Genomic DNA, 17269 nt, shown 5'->3' on the forward strand with positions numbered 1-17269 from the left:
ATTTTGAAGATTCAAGAACAATTTTGTGCATTTTTCACAATTTTCCATCCAATTTGCTTTATTTTTGTAATACATTACACTTGGAACAATGAATAAGTACCCCCATTTCTTTTAGATTTTCCTCTGACCTATTTTGTGCTTCTATAGTACAATTTCCATTACCATCTACCTGCTCTGTTCCTTCCTCTTTTCCTTTATTAGTCTAATCTCTTCTGACCTAAACTGCTTTTGTATTAATGATGAGTATTGTATTGAATGGTTTCTGAAAGTACATTTAAGTGTCCTATACAATAAGAGGATCTGCTGTACCCATGTTGTGCAAACAAAAAGTAAATTATGAATTATTTTGTCTTAGTTAAGATCAAATTGTCATCCAATAGGCTTTGATTAAATTTCCAATCTCCCCATCCACTTGGAAGTTCTGTAATAGATATATGGAGGCCAATTAGATGGTGGTCCAATCACATTCAGTCTCCTATTACTACAGTTTTTACTTTTGATGCCTGCAAGAATGAGACTAGGAAGTAATCAAGACGGCTAGCTTGATTAAGCCTCCTCCATGTATATCTCACTAGGTCAGGGTTTTTCAGCTTCCATATACTCTAGTTCTAATGTATCCATGATCTTCATGATTTCCTTTAGTGCTTGAGGGTGATTAACTTTACGATCCACTGAGGTACTTAAAACCGTATTATAATTTCCCACCATGATAATGGATGAACTCGTTGCTCGTGAGCTCAATAGATTATTACAGTTGAAGTCGGAAGTTTACATACATCTTAGCCAAATACATTTAAACTCCGTTTTTCACAATTCCTGACATTTAATTATAGTAAAAAAAAATCCTGTTTTAAGTCAGTTAGGATCACCACTTTGTTTTAAGAATGTGCAATGTTAGAATAACAGCAGATAATTATTTCCGCTTTTATTTCTTTCATCACATTCCCATTGGGTCACAAGTTTACAAACACTGAATTAGTATTTGGTAGCGTTGCCTTTCAATTCTTTAACCTGGGTAAAATGTTTCGGGTAACCTTCCACAAGCTTCCCACAATAAGTTGGGTGAATTTTGTCCCATTCCTCCTGACAGAGCTGGTGTACCTGAGTCAGGTTTGTAGGCCTCCTTGCTCGCACACACTTTTTTCAGTTCTGCCCACACATTTTCTATAGGATTAAGGTCAGGGCTTTGTGATGGCCACTCCAATACCTTGACTTTGTTGTCCTTAAGCCATTTTGCCACAACTTTGGAAGTATGCTTGGGGTCATTGTCCATTTGTAAAACCCATTTGCGACCAAGCTTTAACTGATGTCTTGAGATGTTGCTTCAATATATCTACATAATTTTCCTACCTCAAGATGCCATCTATTTTGTGAAGTGCACCAGTCCATCCTGCAGCAAAGCACCCCGACAACATGATGCTGCCCACCCCCGTGCTTCACGGTTGGGATGGTGTTCTTCGGCTTGCAAGCCTCCCCCCTTTTTCCTCCAAATATAACAATGGTCATTATGGCCAAACAATTCTATTTTTGTTTCATCAGACCAGAGGACATTTCTCCAAAAAGTACAATCTTTGTCCCCATGTGCAGTTGCAAAACGTAGTCTGGCTTTTTTTATGGCGGTTTTGGAGCAGTGGCTTCTTCCTTGCTGAGTGGCCTTTCAGGTTATGTCGATACAGGACTCGATTTACTGTGGATAAAGATACTTTGTACCTGTTTCTTCCAGCATCTTCACAAGGTCCTTTTGCTGCTGTTCTGGGATTGATTTGCACTTCTCGCACCTAAGTACGTTCATCTCTAGGAGACAGAACGCATCCCGTTCCTGAGCGGTATGACGGCTGCATGGTCCCATGGTGTTTATACTTGCGTACTATTGTACAGATGAATGTGGAACCTTCAGGCATTTGAAAATTGCTCCCAAGGATGAACCAGACTTGTGGAGTTCCACATTTTCTGAGGTCTTGACTTGATTTCTTTTGATTTTCCCAAGATGTCAAGCAAAGAGGAACGGAGTTTGAAGGTAGGTCTTGAAATACATCCACAGGTACACCTCCAATTGACTCAAATTATGTCAATTAGCCTATCAGAAGCTTCTAAAGCCATGACATAATTTTCTGTGATTCTCCAAGCTGTTTAAAGGCACAGTCAACTCAGTGTATCTAAACTTCTGACCCACTGGAATTGTGATACAGTGAATAAGTGAAATAATCTGTCTGTAAACAATTGTTGGAAAAATTACTTGTCATGCACAAAGTAGAGTTACTAACCGACTTGCCAAAACTATAGTTTGTTAACAAGAAATGTGTGGAGTGGTTGAAAAACTAGCTTTAATGACTCCAACCAAAGTGTATGTATAGTGTTTAGAGTTAGGCTATGGTGTGTTGGACAATTTTCATCCTCTCTGTTAGATAATTAGACATTGGTTTTAGACTCATATAGCAGCTCTCTCTAGCTCTTTAAAAAAAAATGTAGACCCATATAGCAGCTCTCTCTTCCTCTTTTGGTTTTAGACCTATAGCAACTCTCTCTCTCCCTCTTTTGGTTTTAGACCTATAGCAGCGCTCTCTCTCCCTCTTTTGGTTTTAGACCCATATAGCAGCTCTCTCTTCCTCTTTTGGTTTTAGACCTATAGCAGCTCTCTCTCTCCCTCTTTTGGTTTTAGACCTATAGCAGCTCTCTCTCTCCCTCTTTTGGTTTTAGACCTATAGCAGCTCTCTCTCTCCCTCTTTTGGTTTTAGACCTATAGCAGCTCTCTCTCTCCCTCTTTTGGTTTTAGACCTATAGCAGCTCTCTCTCTCCCTCTTTTGGTTTTAGACCTATAGCAGCTCTCTCTCTCCCTCTTTTGGTTTTAGACCTATAGCAGCTCTCTCTCTCCCTATTTTGGTTTTAGACCTATAGCAGCTCTCTCTCCCTCTTTTGGTTTTAGACCTATAGCAGCTCTCTCTCTCTCTCTCCCTCTTTTGGTTTTAGACCTATAGCTGCTCCCTCCCTCTTTTGGTTTTTAGACCTATAGCAGCTCTCTCTCTCTCTCTCCCTGTTTTGGTTTTAGACCTATAGCTGCTCCCTCCCTCTTGGTTTTAGACCTATAGCAGCTCTCTCTCTCCCTCTTTTGGTTTTAGACCTATAGCAGCTCCCTCCCTCTTTCTCTCTTTTCCTCCTTGTTTTTCTCAAGAGTAAATGGAGGGATTTCTCACGGAGGGAGCTATTATCAGGTTTCCACAGTTGTTCAAAAAGCTGCTAAAAGGCAGAGGGTGTTTCCCAAATGGCACCCTATTTCCCTGGGCTTAGCCAAAAGTAGTGTTTAATTTGGAACACAAGCAGATGCACTGGTCAGGTTCCTGAGGTTCTGTCGCATCCCTTCTTTTCTGGTTGAGTGCCAGCGCGAGAGGGCATTTGAGTGTCATGAATACCAGATGCCCCGTGATTCAGGCCCTTTATGACCTGCACGCCAAATATGCACGCCATGCACACGCGCACACATACCATCCGTTATCCTCATCTACTGGGTAGTGAAGACATATGACTCGAATGATTAGATTAGAAAAATGGAATACCCATTAGTCTACACAGAATGTAAATGTGATTGTGATGTTGATTTGAATTCAGGCCAAACATTCTAACCTTCTGCAGAGGTTCTGTACAGTGTGGCATATGGTACCTGGATCACTGAGTCACTGTGGTCCTATACTGTTATATACAGTAGTAGAACTCATCCAGAATTCAGGCTTCAGGGCAGAAATTGGATATCCCTTTTCCTATTGAATGCCTCTTTTTCTGTGGATCAGTTAGCGAACGCTCCTTTGTTTGGAGGCAACTTTGGACCAGTAACCGAAAGGTTGCTAGATCGAATCCCCGAGCTGACAAGGTAAAAATCTGTTCCTAGGCCGTCATTGTAAATAAGAATTTGTTCTTAACTGACTTGCCTAGTTAAATAAATAAAATAAATAAAACAAATAAAACAATTACATTAACTAGTGGCTATCTAATCCTTTCCAGGCAGTGCTGTTGTGATGCAGTGAAGGAGATAAGTTTATTTTTTTTTTTTGTATTTTTTGTTTTTATGAGCGTTTTATGTCTGCTTGTTCTCATGTTGTATGTAATGACGAGATGCTCATGTCTCCACCCTAACAATGGGAGTCGTTGTCCGAATGGCGGGAAGGCAGGCTACAAGCTTAAGTTCAAAATAAGCGCATAGAAACACATTGGGCTTCTTTTGGACAGATTTTGACGAGATTGAAACCTCTCGCTTCGCCTCTTTCTCCCAAGCCCATCCACCTACCAATCACAACAAAGCTGAGAGATCACTTCTTCCTCTCTGACCAACGGTTTCAACTCGCTGTGCCAATGAACATTCATTCTGGAATTACGGTACCACGTATCGCTAGCAGCATTTTAGTCCAATAAAGATTGTTATACTAGCTGTTTAGTCTGTTTTATAAATGTGCAATAAGCATAAAACAACTATAAGGAATTTGCAACTCGTTCTCATTCTGAGAAACAAGGTAGCCCACTTGATTTCAACATCTGAACAAAGTGGACAGGCTAACAGGCTGTTCAAACAGTTGGAGACGGACATAAAGTTCTGTTCATAACATTAACTGTTTCCCTTTGTTAGCGGAATTCAGAGCTTGTGAAATTATACTTAATTCCAAGTTGGCTAAACTTGAAATATAAATATTAGTTGGCTACTCACTAGCACGTGGGCTTGTGCTTGAGAGACTGTTTATGAAACCAGTGTTAATTTTCTATAATGCCTGCTACATTATTAGTGAATGTGCATTATGCATGGTTCTGGTTAAATTTGTAACAAAAAGAGCATTTTATAGTCAGACCTGAAAGCCAGATCAGTGGTTATTGCAAGAAAAAAGCAGGTACAACTATTTTGATAAAATAATTAAATGATTAGTGGGTCTTATGGTTGTGGAAGGAATATATTCAGCCTCTGTATAATTTCACAAGCTTGGAATTCATTAGATTATTGCTGACTGTTTTAAATGCAGTGTATTTTAACTTTACAACAAATCTTATTTAGATATTCTGTACCTGTCAAATGTGTGGACACCTACTCAAACACTGGAGTGGTAGATGTGCAGAAGATGAATGTTCAAGTAGAGATACTGGGGTGCAAAGGAGAAAGAAAAAAAAATACAGTATGGGGATGAGGTAGTTGAAAGGGCTATTTACAGATGGGCTATGTACAGGTGCAATGATCTGTGAGCTGCTCTGACAGCTGGTGCTTGAAGTTAGTGAGGGAGATATGAGTCTCCAGCTTAAGCGATTTTTTTTTTTTTTTTTTTTTTTTTTTTTTTTGCAGTTCGTTCCAGTCATTGGCAGCAGAGAACTGGAAGGAAAGGCTGCCAAAGAGTAATAGGCTTTGGGGGTGACCAGTGAAATATACCTGCTGGAGCGCGTGCTGCGGGTGGGTGCTGCTATGGTGACCAGTGAGCTGAGATAAGGCGGGGCTATAACAAGCAAAGACTTGTAGATGACCTGGAGCCAGTGGGCTTGGGACGAGTATGAAGCAAGGGCCAGCCAACGAGGGCATACAGGTCGCAGTGTTGGGTAGTATATGGGACTTTGGTGACAAAACGGATGGCACTGTGATAGACTGCATCCAATTTGCTGAGTAGGGTATTGGAGGCTATTTTGTAAAATAACATCGCCAAAGTCGATGTCATGGATTGGATTGGAGATGCTTAATGTGTGTCTGGAAGGAGAGTTTACAGTCTAACCAGACACCTAGGTATTTGTAGTTGTCCACATATTCTAGGTCAGAACCATCCAGAGTAGTGATGCTGGACCGGTGGGCAGGTGCGGGCAGCGATCGGTTAAAGAGCATGCATTTAGTTTTACTTGCATTTAAGAGCAGTTGGAGGCCACGGAAGGAGAGTTGTATGGCATTGAAGCTCGTCTGGAGGTTAGTGAACAGTGTCCAAAGAAGGGCCAGAAGTATACAGAATGGTGTCTGCATAGAGGTGGATCAGAGAATTACCAGCAGCAAGAGCGACATCATTAATGTAAACAGAGAAAGAGTAGGCCAGAAAATTGAACCCTGTGGCACCCACCATAGAGACTGCCAGAGGTCTGGACAACAGGCCCTCCGACTTGACACACTGAACTCTCTGAGAAGTAGTTAGGGAACCAGGAGTCTGCCGATACGAATGTGGTGATTGACAGAGTCGAAAGCCTTGGCCAGGACGATGAATACGGCTGCACAGTATTGTCCCTTATCGATGGCAGTTATGATATCGTTTAGGACCTTGAGCGTGGCTGAGGTGCACCCATGACCTGCTCGGAAGCCAGACTGCATAGCAGAGAAGGTACGGTGGGATTCGAAATGGTCGTTGATTTGTTTGTTAACTTGGCTTTCGAAGACCTTAGAAAGGCAGGGTAGGATAGATATAGGTCTGTAGCAGTTTGGGTCAAGAGTGCCCCCCCCTTTGAAGAGGTGGAGGACCGCAGCAGCTTTACGATCTTTGGGGATCTCAGACGACACGAAAGAGGTTGAACAGGCTAGTAATAGGGGTTGCAACAATTTCGGCAGATCATTTTTTAGAAAGAGAGGGTCCAGATTGTCTAGCCCGGCTGGTTTGTAGGGGTTGCAGCTCGTTCAGAACATCAGCTATCTGGATTAGGGTGAAGGAGAAATGGGGAGGCTTGGGCGAGTTGCTGTGGGGGGCGCAGGGCAGATGACCGGGGTAGGGGTAGCCAGGTGGAAAGCATGGCCAGCAGTAGAAAAATGCTTATTGAAATTCTCAATTAACATGGATTTATCGGTGGTGACAGTGTTTCCTTGCCTTAGTGCAGTGGGCAGCTGGGTGGAGGTGCTTTTATTCTCCATGGACATTAGTGTTCCAGAATTTTTGGGAGTTTGTGCTACCGGATGCAAATTTCTGTTTGAAAAAGCTAGCTTTAGCTTTCCTAACTGCTTGTGTATATTGGTTCCTAACTTCCCTGAAAAGTTGTGCATCCCGGGCCTATTCAATGCTAATTCAGAACGCCACAGGATGTTTTTGTGCTGGTCAAGGGCAGTCGGGTCTGGAGCGAACCAAGGGCTATATCTGTTCCTTGTTCAAATTTTTTGAATGGGGCAAGCTTATTTAAGATGGCACTTTTAAAGAATAACCAGGCATCCTCTACTGACGGGATGAGGTCAATAGCCTTCCAGGATACCCGGTCCAGGTCGATTAGAAAGGCCTGCTCGCTGAAGTGTTTTAGGCAGCATTTGACAGTGATGAGGGGTGGTTGTTTGACCGCAGACCCATTACGGATGCAGCCAATGAGGCAGTGATCGCTGCGATCTTGGTTGAAGACAGCAGGTGTATTTTGAGGGCAAGTTGGTTAGGATGATATCCATGGGGGTGCCCGTGTTTACGGATTTGGGGTTGTACCTGGTTGTATCATTGATCATTTGTGTGAGATTGAGGGCATCAAACTTAGATTTTAGGATGGCCGGGGTGTTAACCATGTCCCAGATTAGGTCACCTAGCAGCACGAGCTCTTTCTCACAATCTCTCTTTTGGCTTTAGATCCATATTGCAGTTCTCTCTTGCTCTCCATCCCCTTTGGTTTTAAATTAATATTGCAACTCTCCCTCTTTTCATTTTAGACCCATAGAGCATCTCTTTCTCTCTCTCTCTCTCTCTCCCTCTCTCCCTCACTCTTGGTTTTAGATTAATAGAGCAGCGCTCTCTCCCTCTTGGTTTCAGATTAATATAGCAGCGCTCTCTCTCTCTCTTGGTTTCAGATTTATATAGCAGCTCTTTCTCCCTCTTGATTTCAGATCAATATAGCAGCTCTCTCTCTCTCTCTCTCTCTCTCTTGGTTTCAGATTAATATAGCAGCTCTCTCTCTCTCTCTTGGTTTCAGATTAATATAGCAGCGCTCTCTCTCTCTCTTGGTTTCAGATTAATATAGCAGCGCTCTCTCTCTCTCCCTCTTGGTTTCAGATTAATATAGCAGCGCTCTCTCTCTCTCTCTTGGTTTCAGATTAATATAACAGCGCTCTCTCTCTCTCCCTCTTGGTTTCAGATTAATATAGCAGCGCTCTCTCTCTCTCTCTCTTGGTTTCAGATTAATATAACAGCGCTCTCTCTCTCTCCCTCTTGGTTTCAGATTAATATAGCAGCGCTCTCTCTCTCTCTTGGTTTCAGATTAATATAGCAGCGCTCTCTCTCTCTCCCTCTTGGTTTCAGATTAATATAGCAGCGCTCTCTCTCTCTCTCTCTCTTGGTTTCAGATTAATATAGCAGTGCTCTCTCTCTCCCTCTTGGTTTCAGATTAATATAGCAGCGCTCTCTCTCTCCCTCTTGGTTTCAGATTAATATAGCAGTGCTCTCTCTCCCTCTTGGTTTCAGATTAATATAGCAGCGCTCTCTTTCTCTCTTGGTTTCAGATTAATATAGCAGCTCTCTCTCTCTCTCTTGGTTTCAGATTAATATAGTAGCGCTCTCTCCCTCTTGGTTTCAGATTAATATAGCAGCGCTCTCTCCCTCTTGGTTTCAGATTAATATAACAGCGCTCTCTCCCTCTTGGTTTCAGATTAATATAGTAGCGCTCTCTCTCTCCCTCTTGGTTTCAGATTAATATAACAGCTCTCTCTCTCTCTCTTGGTTTCAGATTAATATAGCAGCTCTCTCTCTCTCTCTTGGTTTTAGATTAATATAGCAGTTCTCTCTCTCCCTCAGATTAATATAGCAGCCCCCCCTTCTTGGTTTTAGATTAATATAGCAACTCTCACAATCTCTCTTTTGGCTTTAGACCCATATAGCAGCTCACTCTCCTCTCCCTCCCTTTTGGTTTTAAATTAATATAGCAACTCTCTGTCTCTCTCTCTCTCTGATTAATATTATGTTTCTCCACCATGCTTCATTCCTATTTACACAGGCAGCCCCATGTGTTCCGTTGATACCGCAGGAGGAAGTTAAGGACACTTTCTCTCCTCTCTCTATAATACACACCTACACACACACTGATGGTCAATACACTCTCACATTTCCAAGTATACCCTATCTTTCGCTTCCGTTCAATCAAATGTTTTAAGAGACTCCTGCCCTCACTTCCTCCTTGTTTTTCTCAAGAGTAAATGGATGGATTTCTCACGGAGGGAGCTATTATCAGGTTTCCACAGTCGTTCAACAAGCTGCTAAAAGGCAGAGGGTGTTTCCCAAATGGCTCCCTATCTCCCTGGGCCTAGCCAAAAGTAGTGCTCTATATAGGGAACAGTGTTTAATTTGGAACACAAGCAGATGCACTGGTCAGGTTCCTGAGGTTCTGTCGCATCCCTTCTTTTCTGGGTGAGTGCCAGCGCGAGAGGGCATTTGAGTGTCATGAATACCAGATGCCCCGTGATTCAGGCCCTTTATGACCTGCACGCCAAATATGCACGCCATGCACACACACACACACACACACACACACACACACACACACTCGTTATCCTCATCTACTGGGTAGTGAAGACATATGGGGCGGCAGGATAGCCTAGTGGTTAGAGTGTTGGGCTAGTAACCGGAAGGTTGCAAGTTCAAATCCCCGAGCTGACAAGGTACAAATCTGCCGTTCTGCCCCTGAACAGACAGTTAACCCACTGTTCCTAGGCCGTCATTGAAAATAAGAATTTGTTCTTAACTGACTTGCCTAGTTAAATAAAGGTAAAGTAAAAAATTTAAATATGACTCAAATGATTAGATTAGAAAAATGGATTGCATAATATTCTGCACTAATGTAATGTTGATTTGAATTCAGGCCAAACATTCTAACCTTCTGCAGAGGTTCTGTACAGTGTGGCATATGGTAACTGGATCACTGAGTCACCATGGTCCCATACAGTAGTAGAACTCATCCAGTACTCAGGCTCCGGGACAGAAATTGAATTTCCCTTTTCATATAGAATGCCTCTTTTTTTTTTTTCTGTGTGTGAGTTAGCGAACGCTCCCTGGTTTGGAGGCATCATAAGTAGTGGCTATCTAATCCTTGCCAGGCAGTGCTGTTGTGATGCATTGAAGGAGAGAGAGAGGAGAGTGGCAGATAAGTGGGGAGAGTGAGAGATATGCTCTGTTACATTTTCTCTCATTGTCTAATTATCCTCCTCTTCAGGGACACACGTCACTAAACCAACCATCGCGTTCCACTCGGCTACACTGTGACATCACGTAGTCACGCACTCACTCCAAACCCACCTGCCGCCCCCTTCCAATTAATGTGTCTTGAGTATTTTCTGTTTTGCTTGAAAAGTGGGCTGTGGTTCTGTTACATTTGAGTAATTTAGCAGATGCTCTTAACCCTAATTGCTCCTGTAAGTTGCTTTGGATAAGTGCCTTGCTCAAGGGCATATCAACACATTTTTCGCCTAGTCTACTTGGGAATTCGAACTAGCGGACTTTCGGTTACTAGCCCAATGCTGTTAACCACTAGGCTACCTGCCGCCTGGTTGAAGAGCGGGATGTGGTTCTGCTCTGGTTGAAGAGCACGCTATGGTTCTGTTATGGTTGAAAAGTGGGCTGTGGTTCTGTTTGAAGAGTGGGCTGTGAAAAGCAGGTGGATGAAGGGGAATTACCTATCCCCACTGCACTTGATGAGCTCCCTAGTGCTTCCGCTTTGCGTTCCAGCGCCCTAGGGCGTCCTCCTTGCGTTCCAGCGCCCTAGGGCGTCCTCCTTGCGTTCCAGCGCCCTAGGGCGTCCTCCTTGCGTTCCAGCGCCCTAGGGCGTTCTCTCGCTCTCTCTCTGCCTCTGTTTCTCCCTCTGATCCACTTTCCCAATTCACCTACAGTTGAAGTTGGAAGTTTACATACACTTAAGTTGGAGTCATTAAAACTTGTTTTTCAACCACTTCCACAAATGTCTTGTTAACAAACTATAGTCGGTTAGGACATCTTTGTGCATGACACACGTCATTTTTCCAACAATTGTTTACAGACAGATTATTTCACTTATAATTCACTGTATCACAATTCCAGTGGGTCAGAAGTTTACATACACTAAGTTGACTGTGCCTTTAAATGGCTTGGGAAATTCTAGAAAATGGTGTCATGGCATTAGAAGCTCCTGGTAGGCTAATTGACATAATTTGTGTTAATTGGAGGTGTACCTGTGGATGTATTTCAAGGCCTACCTTCAAACTCAGTGCCTCTTTGCTTGACATCTTGGGAAAATCTGAAGAAATCAGCCAAGAACTCAGAAAAAAATTGTAGACCTCAAAATGCCTGAAGGTACCACGTCCATCTGACAAACAATAGTACCCACGTATAAACACCATGGGACCACGCAGCCGTCATACCGCTCAGGAAGGAGACCCGTTCTGTCTCCTAGAGATGAAAGTACTTTGGTGCAAAAAGTGCAAATCAATCCCAGAACAACAGCAAAGGACCTTGTGAAGATGCTGAAGGAAACAGATAGAAAAGTATCTTTATCCACAGTAAATCGAGTCCTATATCGACATAACCTGAAAGGCGGCTCAGCAAGAAAGAAGCCACTGCTCCAAAACCGCCATAAAAAGCCAGACTATGGTTTGCAACTGCACATGGGGACAAAGATCGTACTTTTTGGAGAAATGTCCTTTGGTCTGATGAAACAAAAATAGAACTGTTTGGCTATAATGACCATCGTTATGTTTGGAGGGAAAAGGGGGAGGCTTGCAATCTGAAGAACACCATCACAACCGTGAAGCACGGGGGTGGTAGCATCATGTTGTGGGGGTGCTTTGCTGCAGGAGGGACTGGTGCACTTCACAAAATAGATGTATTGAAGCAACATCTCAAGACATCAGTCGGGAAGTTAAAGCTTGGTCACAAATGGGTCTTCCAAATGGACAATGACCCCAAGCATACTTCCAAAGTTGTGGCAAAATGGCTAAAGGACAATAAAGTCAAGGTATTGGAGTTGCCATTACAAAGCCCTGACCTCAATCCTATAGAACATTTGTGGGCAGAACTGAAAAAGTGTGTCCGAGCAAGGAGGCCTACAAACCTGACTCCGTTACACCAGCTCTATCAGGAGGAATGGGCCAAAATTCACCCAACTTATTGTGGGAAGCTTGTGGCTACCCAAAACGTCTGACCCAAGTTAAACAATTTAAAGGCAATGCTACCAAATACTAATTGAGTGCATGTAAACTTCTGGCCCACTGGGAATGTGACGAACGAAATAAAAGGCTGAAATAAATCATTCTCTCTACTATTATTCTGACATTTCATATTCTTAAAATAAAGTGGTGATCATAACTGACCTAAGACAGAGAGTTTTTACGAGGATTAAATGTCAGGAATTGTGAAAAAACTGAGTTTAAATGTATTTGGCTAAGGTGTATGTAAACTTCTGACTTCAACTGTATCTAGGAAATGGACAAACGTATTATCTTTTCCAGCACCTTCTATTCTAAAGTCAGTTCTGAGGTATTTCAATTTGTTTTCCAAATCCAAAAATAATTTGAGCCACAGATTGGATGAAATCTTGTTTCAAAAATCCCACCTCATAGATTTTCGGAAGAAATCGATAGCTGTGTTTTGCGGGCCCAAGTTTAGAGAGTTTTTAGACTTTTCTGTTTTAGACTTGTTTTACACATGTTTTAAACTTGCTTATAATCACCATGGTTTGTACAGTAAACCTACTACATTACAGATACCTGACCACAGGTTTGTGTCCCAAATGGCACCCATCTCCCTTCATGGTGGGCCCTGGTCAAAAGTAGTGCTACAAAGGAAATAGGGGACACGCATTTTGAGGGGGGACACGGGGGGACACGCCATTTGGGACACGCACCAGGAGTTAGTGGGGCTTGAGAATGCCAGTGGTGTACCAGTTTCAATTCCCCCCGACTGAGCTCTCACCAACTGCGCACTGTTATGGTCTGGAAGGGATTGTTTCCATTCAGGTATCTAAGGCAATCAGTGAATAATTTATAGTAATAGGTTCAAACCTATACATAATAGATGACTCTGATCGTAGCTAACAGGCCCCATCTGAGTTGTGTGTGTGTGTGTGTGCGCGCGCGTGTCTGATACATAACAAATTATTCTGATCGTCGCTAATAGGCCCCACCTGAGTTGCCTGTGTGTGTGTGAGTGCGTGTGTAGATGCTGCACTACGGGAGACACCTCCTGCTGTCTCACTGCCGGCTCTCTCCACCTGTTAGACTGCTCCATAGGAAATCAGCAATCAGCTCTCTCTCTCTCCGGGAAAAGGAAATTATTATACTTTTTTTCTGGTTCCTCACTTGGGCAAAGTGGTGGAAACATGGCCTGCGCTGTACCCTGGATGGTGTAGACGGTTAATTGTTTTGGAGAAACATGCTGCTCCACAATGAAATGGGTTGGTATGCTGATTCAGGTTGAGCACAGCAGCAGACTGTGCCATGGAAAGTGTGCCTCCTGTAGTCTGTATCACCACACTGACCAGGTTGTGTCTCTGTATCACCACACTGACCAGCCTGTGTCTCTGTATCACCACACTGACCAGCCTGTGTCTCTGTATCACCACACTGACCAGCCTGTGTCTCTGTATCACCACACTGACCAGCCTGTGTCTCTGTATCACCACACTGACCAGTCTCTGTATCCTCCTAGATCACCACACTGATTAACCACAAAGACAAGCCAAAGAAGTCGGAGCGGACCCAGCAGGCCATCCAGAGAGTGGGCCAGGCCGTCAGCGTTGCTGTGGGACGCTTTGTTGGTGTAGGCGAGGCCATCGCCGTGGAGAACGAGGAGCTGAAGGAAGAGATGGGCATGGCTTGTTTCGAGGCGCGCAGAGCAGGTAACTGGGGCTGTGTCTGAAATTGCGTCCTTTCCCTGTGTAGTAGTGATGGGGGAATAAATTGATACGGTTACATATTGGGATTTTATTTCTGACGATATATCGTTTTATTTTTGAATTTTGAATTGTACCTTTATTTAACCAGGCAAGTCAGTTAAGAACAAATTCTTATTTTCAATGACGGCCTAGGAACAGTGGGTTAACTGCCTGTTCAGGGGCAGAACGACAGCTTGGGGATTTGAACTTGCAACCTTTCGGTTACTAGTCCAACACTCTAACCACTAGGCTACCCTGCCGTTTTGACAATATCTCAATATTATTTATTGCGCTAGTTGGCTGTACCTGAACTAAAACGCCATAAAATCTCTATCGAATCGCAATACATATAGAATCGTGAGAATTGGTACGGCAGATAGCCTAGTAGTTAGAACGTTGGGCAAGTAACCAAAAGATTGCTGGATCGAATCCCCGAGCTGACAAGGTAAAAATCTGTCGTTCTACCCCTGAGCAAGGCAGTTAACCCACTGTTCCCCGGTAGGCCGTCTTTGTAAATAAGAATTTGTCTTAACTGACTTGCCTAGTTAAAAACATTTTAAAAAATTGCAATACATTTCGTATTGGCACCTAAGTATCATGATAATATTGTATTGTGAGGTCCCTGGCAATTCCCAGCCATACTATATAGTACACTACTTTTGACCAAAACCCCATGTGAGCCCTGGTCAAATGTAGTGCACTATTTAGGGAATATGATGCCATTTGGGATGCTACCTAGCAGTCCAACTGACAGTGATTTGGGGGTTGTTTTCATCATAAATAAATTATTTAAAAGTTGTTCTCTGCCTAGACATAACTCTGCTATCAAACACAACTCCACTGGAGGCATCCAGAAGTAGAAGGCTTTGTTGTATTTGTTCCTTTGTGAGTGAAGTTGAGCTGAAGGCTAAAGTGAAGTGAACAGAGTTACTGCTGCTCTTGCCTGAGGGGGGAAAAACAGAGACCGTGAAAAGAACAGTGTGAGTCAGGTTTGGAGAAGTACAGAGCTGGGATGGGAGGAGAAGGGAGATAAACCACTTCTCCAATCTTTTTGGCTCTACAACAAAGAACAAACAGCAAAAACATATACATGATCAAATACAAATCTTAGAATCAACTATTTAAACCTGTTGTGACTAGGGGGCAGTATTTTAATTTTTGGAAAAAAAACGTTCCCGTAGTAAACGGGATATTTTGTCAGGACAAGATGCTAGAATATGCATATAATTGACAGTTTAGGATAGAAAACACTCTAAAGTTTCCAAAACTGTAAAAATATTGTCAGTGAGTATAACAGAACTGATGTTGCAGACGAAAGCCTGAGAAAAATCCAATCCGGAAGTGCCTCATGTTTCGAAAGTGCTGCGTTCCAATGCGTCCCTATTGAGCAGTGAATGGGCTATCAACCAGATTACTCTTTCTCCTTATTCCCGAAGGTGTCTACAGCATTGTGACGTAGTTTTACGCATTTATGTTGAAGAATACCCGTAAGCGGGTACATTGCGCAAGTGGTCACCTGATGCTCCCAGAGAGATTCTCGCGTAAAATACAGAGGTAGCCATTACTCCAATTGGTCCTACTGAAAAACGAATTGTCCCGACGGATATATTATCGAATAGATATTTGAAAAACACCTTGAGGATTGATTATAAACAACGTTTGCCATGTTTCTGTCGATATTATGGAGCTAATTTGGAATATTTTTCGCTGTTTTCGTGACTGCAATTTCCGGGTGATTTCTCAGCCAAACGTGAAGAACAAACGGAGCTATTTCGCCTACAAAAAGATTATTTTTGGAAAAAAGGAACATTTGCTATCTAACTGGGAGTCTCGTGAGTGAAAACATCCGAAGCTCATCAAAGGTAAACTATTTAATTTGATTGCTTTTCTGATTTCCGTGACCAAGTTACTTGCTGCTAGCTGGACAAAATGCTATGCTAGGCTATCGATAAACTTACAGAAATGCTTGTCTAGCTTTTTGAGCATATTTCGAAAATCTGAGATGACAGGGTGATTAACAAAAGGCTAAGCTGTCTCAATATATTTCATTTGTCATTTTCATGAATAGGAATATTTTCTAGGAATATTTATGTCCGTTGCGTTATGCTAATTAGTGTCAGGCGATGATTACGCTCCCTCATGCGGGATGGGGAGTCATTAGAGGTTAAAGACTTCCAGAACCCACTGGATTCTCCAATTACATTGAATGAACTACAGGACAAAATAAAAACTCTCCAACTCAAAAAGGGCTATTGTGTGATGGTATCCTCAATGAAATGATCAAACATACAGACAATAAATTCCAATTGTCTATACTAAAACTCTTAACATCATCCTTAGCTCTGGCATCCTCCCTAATATTTGGAACCAAGGACTGATCAACCCAATCCATAAAAGTGGAGCCAAATTTGAGCCCAATAACTAGAGCGGGATAGGTTTCACCAGCAACTTTGGTAATATCCTCTGCATTAACAGCAGACTCGTACATTTACTCAGTGAAAACAATGTACTGAGCAAATGTCAAATTACCAAACAGACCACATACAGTTGAAGTCGGAATTTTACAAAAACTTAGGTTGTAGTCATTAACTCCTTTTTCAACCACTCCACACATTTCTTGTTAACAATCTATAGTTTTGGCAAGTCGGTTAGGACATCTACTTTGTGCATGACACAAGTAATGTTTCCAACAATTGTTTACAGACAGATTATTTCACTTATAATTCACTGTATCACAATTCCAGTGGGTCAGAAGTTTACATACACTAAGTTGACTGTGCCTTGAAACAGCTTGGAAAATTCCTGAAAATTATGTCATGGCTTTAAGAGCTTCTGATAGGCTAATTGACACCATTTGAGTCAATTGAATGTGTACATGTGGATGTATTTCAAGGCCTACCTTCAAACTCAGTGTCTCTTTGCTTGACATCATGGGAAAATCTAAAGAAATCAGCCAAGACCTCAGAAAACAAATTGTAGACCTCAACAAATCTGGTTCATCCTTGGGAGCAATTTCCGAAAGCCTGATGGTACCACGTTCATCTGTACAAACAATAGTAAGCACGTATAAACACCATGAGACCACGCAGCCATCGTTCCGCTCAGGAAGGAGATGCGTTCTGTCTCCTAGAACGTACGTTGTTGTGAAAAGTGCAAATCAATCCCAGAACAAAAGCAAAGAACCTTGTGAAGATGCTGGAGGAAACCGGTACAAAAGTATTTTATATCCACAGTAAAACGAGTCCTATATCGACAACCTGAAAGGCCGCTCAGCAAGGAAGAAGCCACTGCTCCAAAACCGCCATTAAAAAAAAGGCAGACTACGGTTTGCAACTGCACATTGGGACAAAGATCGTACTTTTTGGAGAAATGTCCTCGGGTCTGATGAAACAAAAAAATAACTGTTTGGCCATAATGACCATCGTTGTGTTTGGAGGAAAAAGGGGGAGGCTTGCAAGCTGAAGAACACCATCCCAACCGTGAA

General features: G+C 42.6%; 1 protein-coding gene across 1 annotated transcript in view; it reads left to right on the forward strand.

Moving 5' to 3' along the window:
• The window catches only part of LOC139373798 (alpha-catulin-like), a 99194-nt gene that overhangs the window by 32130 nt on the left and 49795 nt on the right, over nt 1-17269 (forward strand). Inside the window, exon 2 of the mRNA XM_071114801.1 lies at nt 13560-13749. Coding sequence (XP_070970902.1) covers nt 13560-13749 — 190 coding nt within the window. The remainder of the gene's footprint in view (nt 1-13559; nt 13750-17269) is intronic.

This window comes from Oncorhynchus clarkii, chromosome 18 (assembly GCF_045791955.1).
Source record: "Oncorhynchus clarkii lewisi isolate Uvic-CL-2024 chromosome 18, UVic_Ocla_1.0, whole genome shotgun sequence".
In the NCBI taxonomy this organism is placed as follows: domain Eukaryota; kingdom Metazoa; phylum Chordata; class Actinopteri; order Salmoniformes; family Salmonidae; genus Oncorhynchus; species Oncorhynchus clarkii.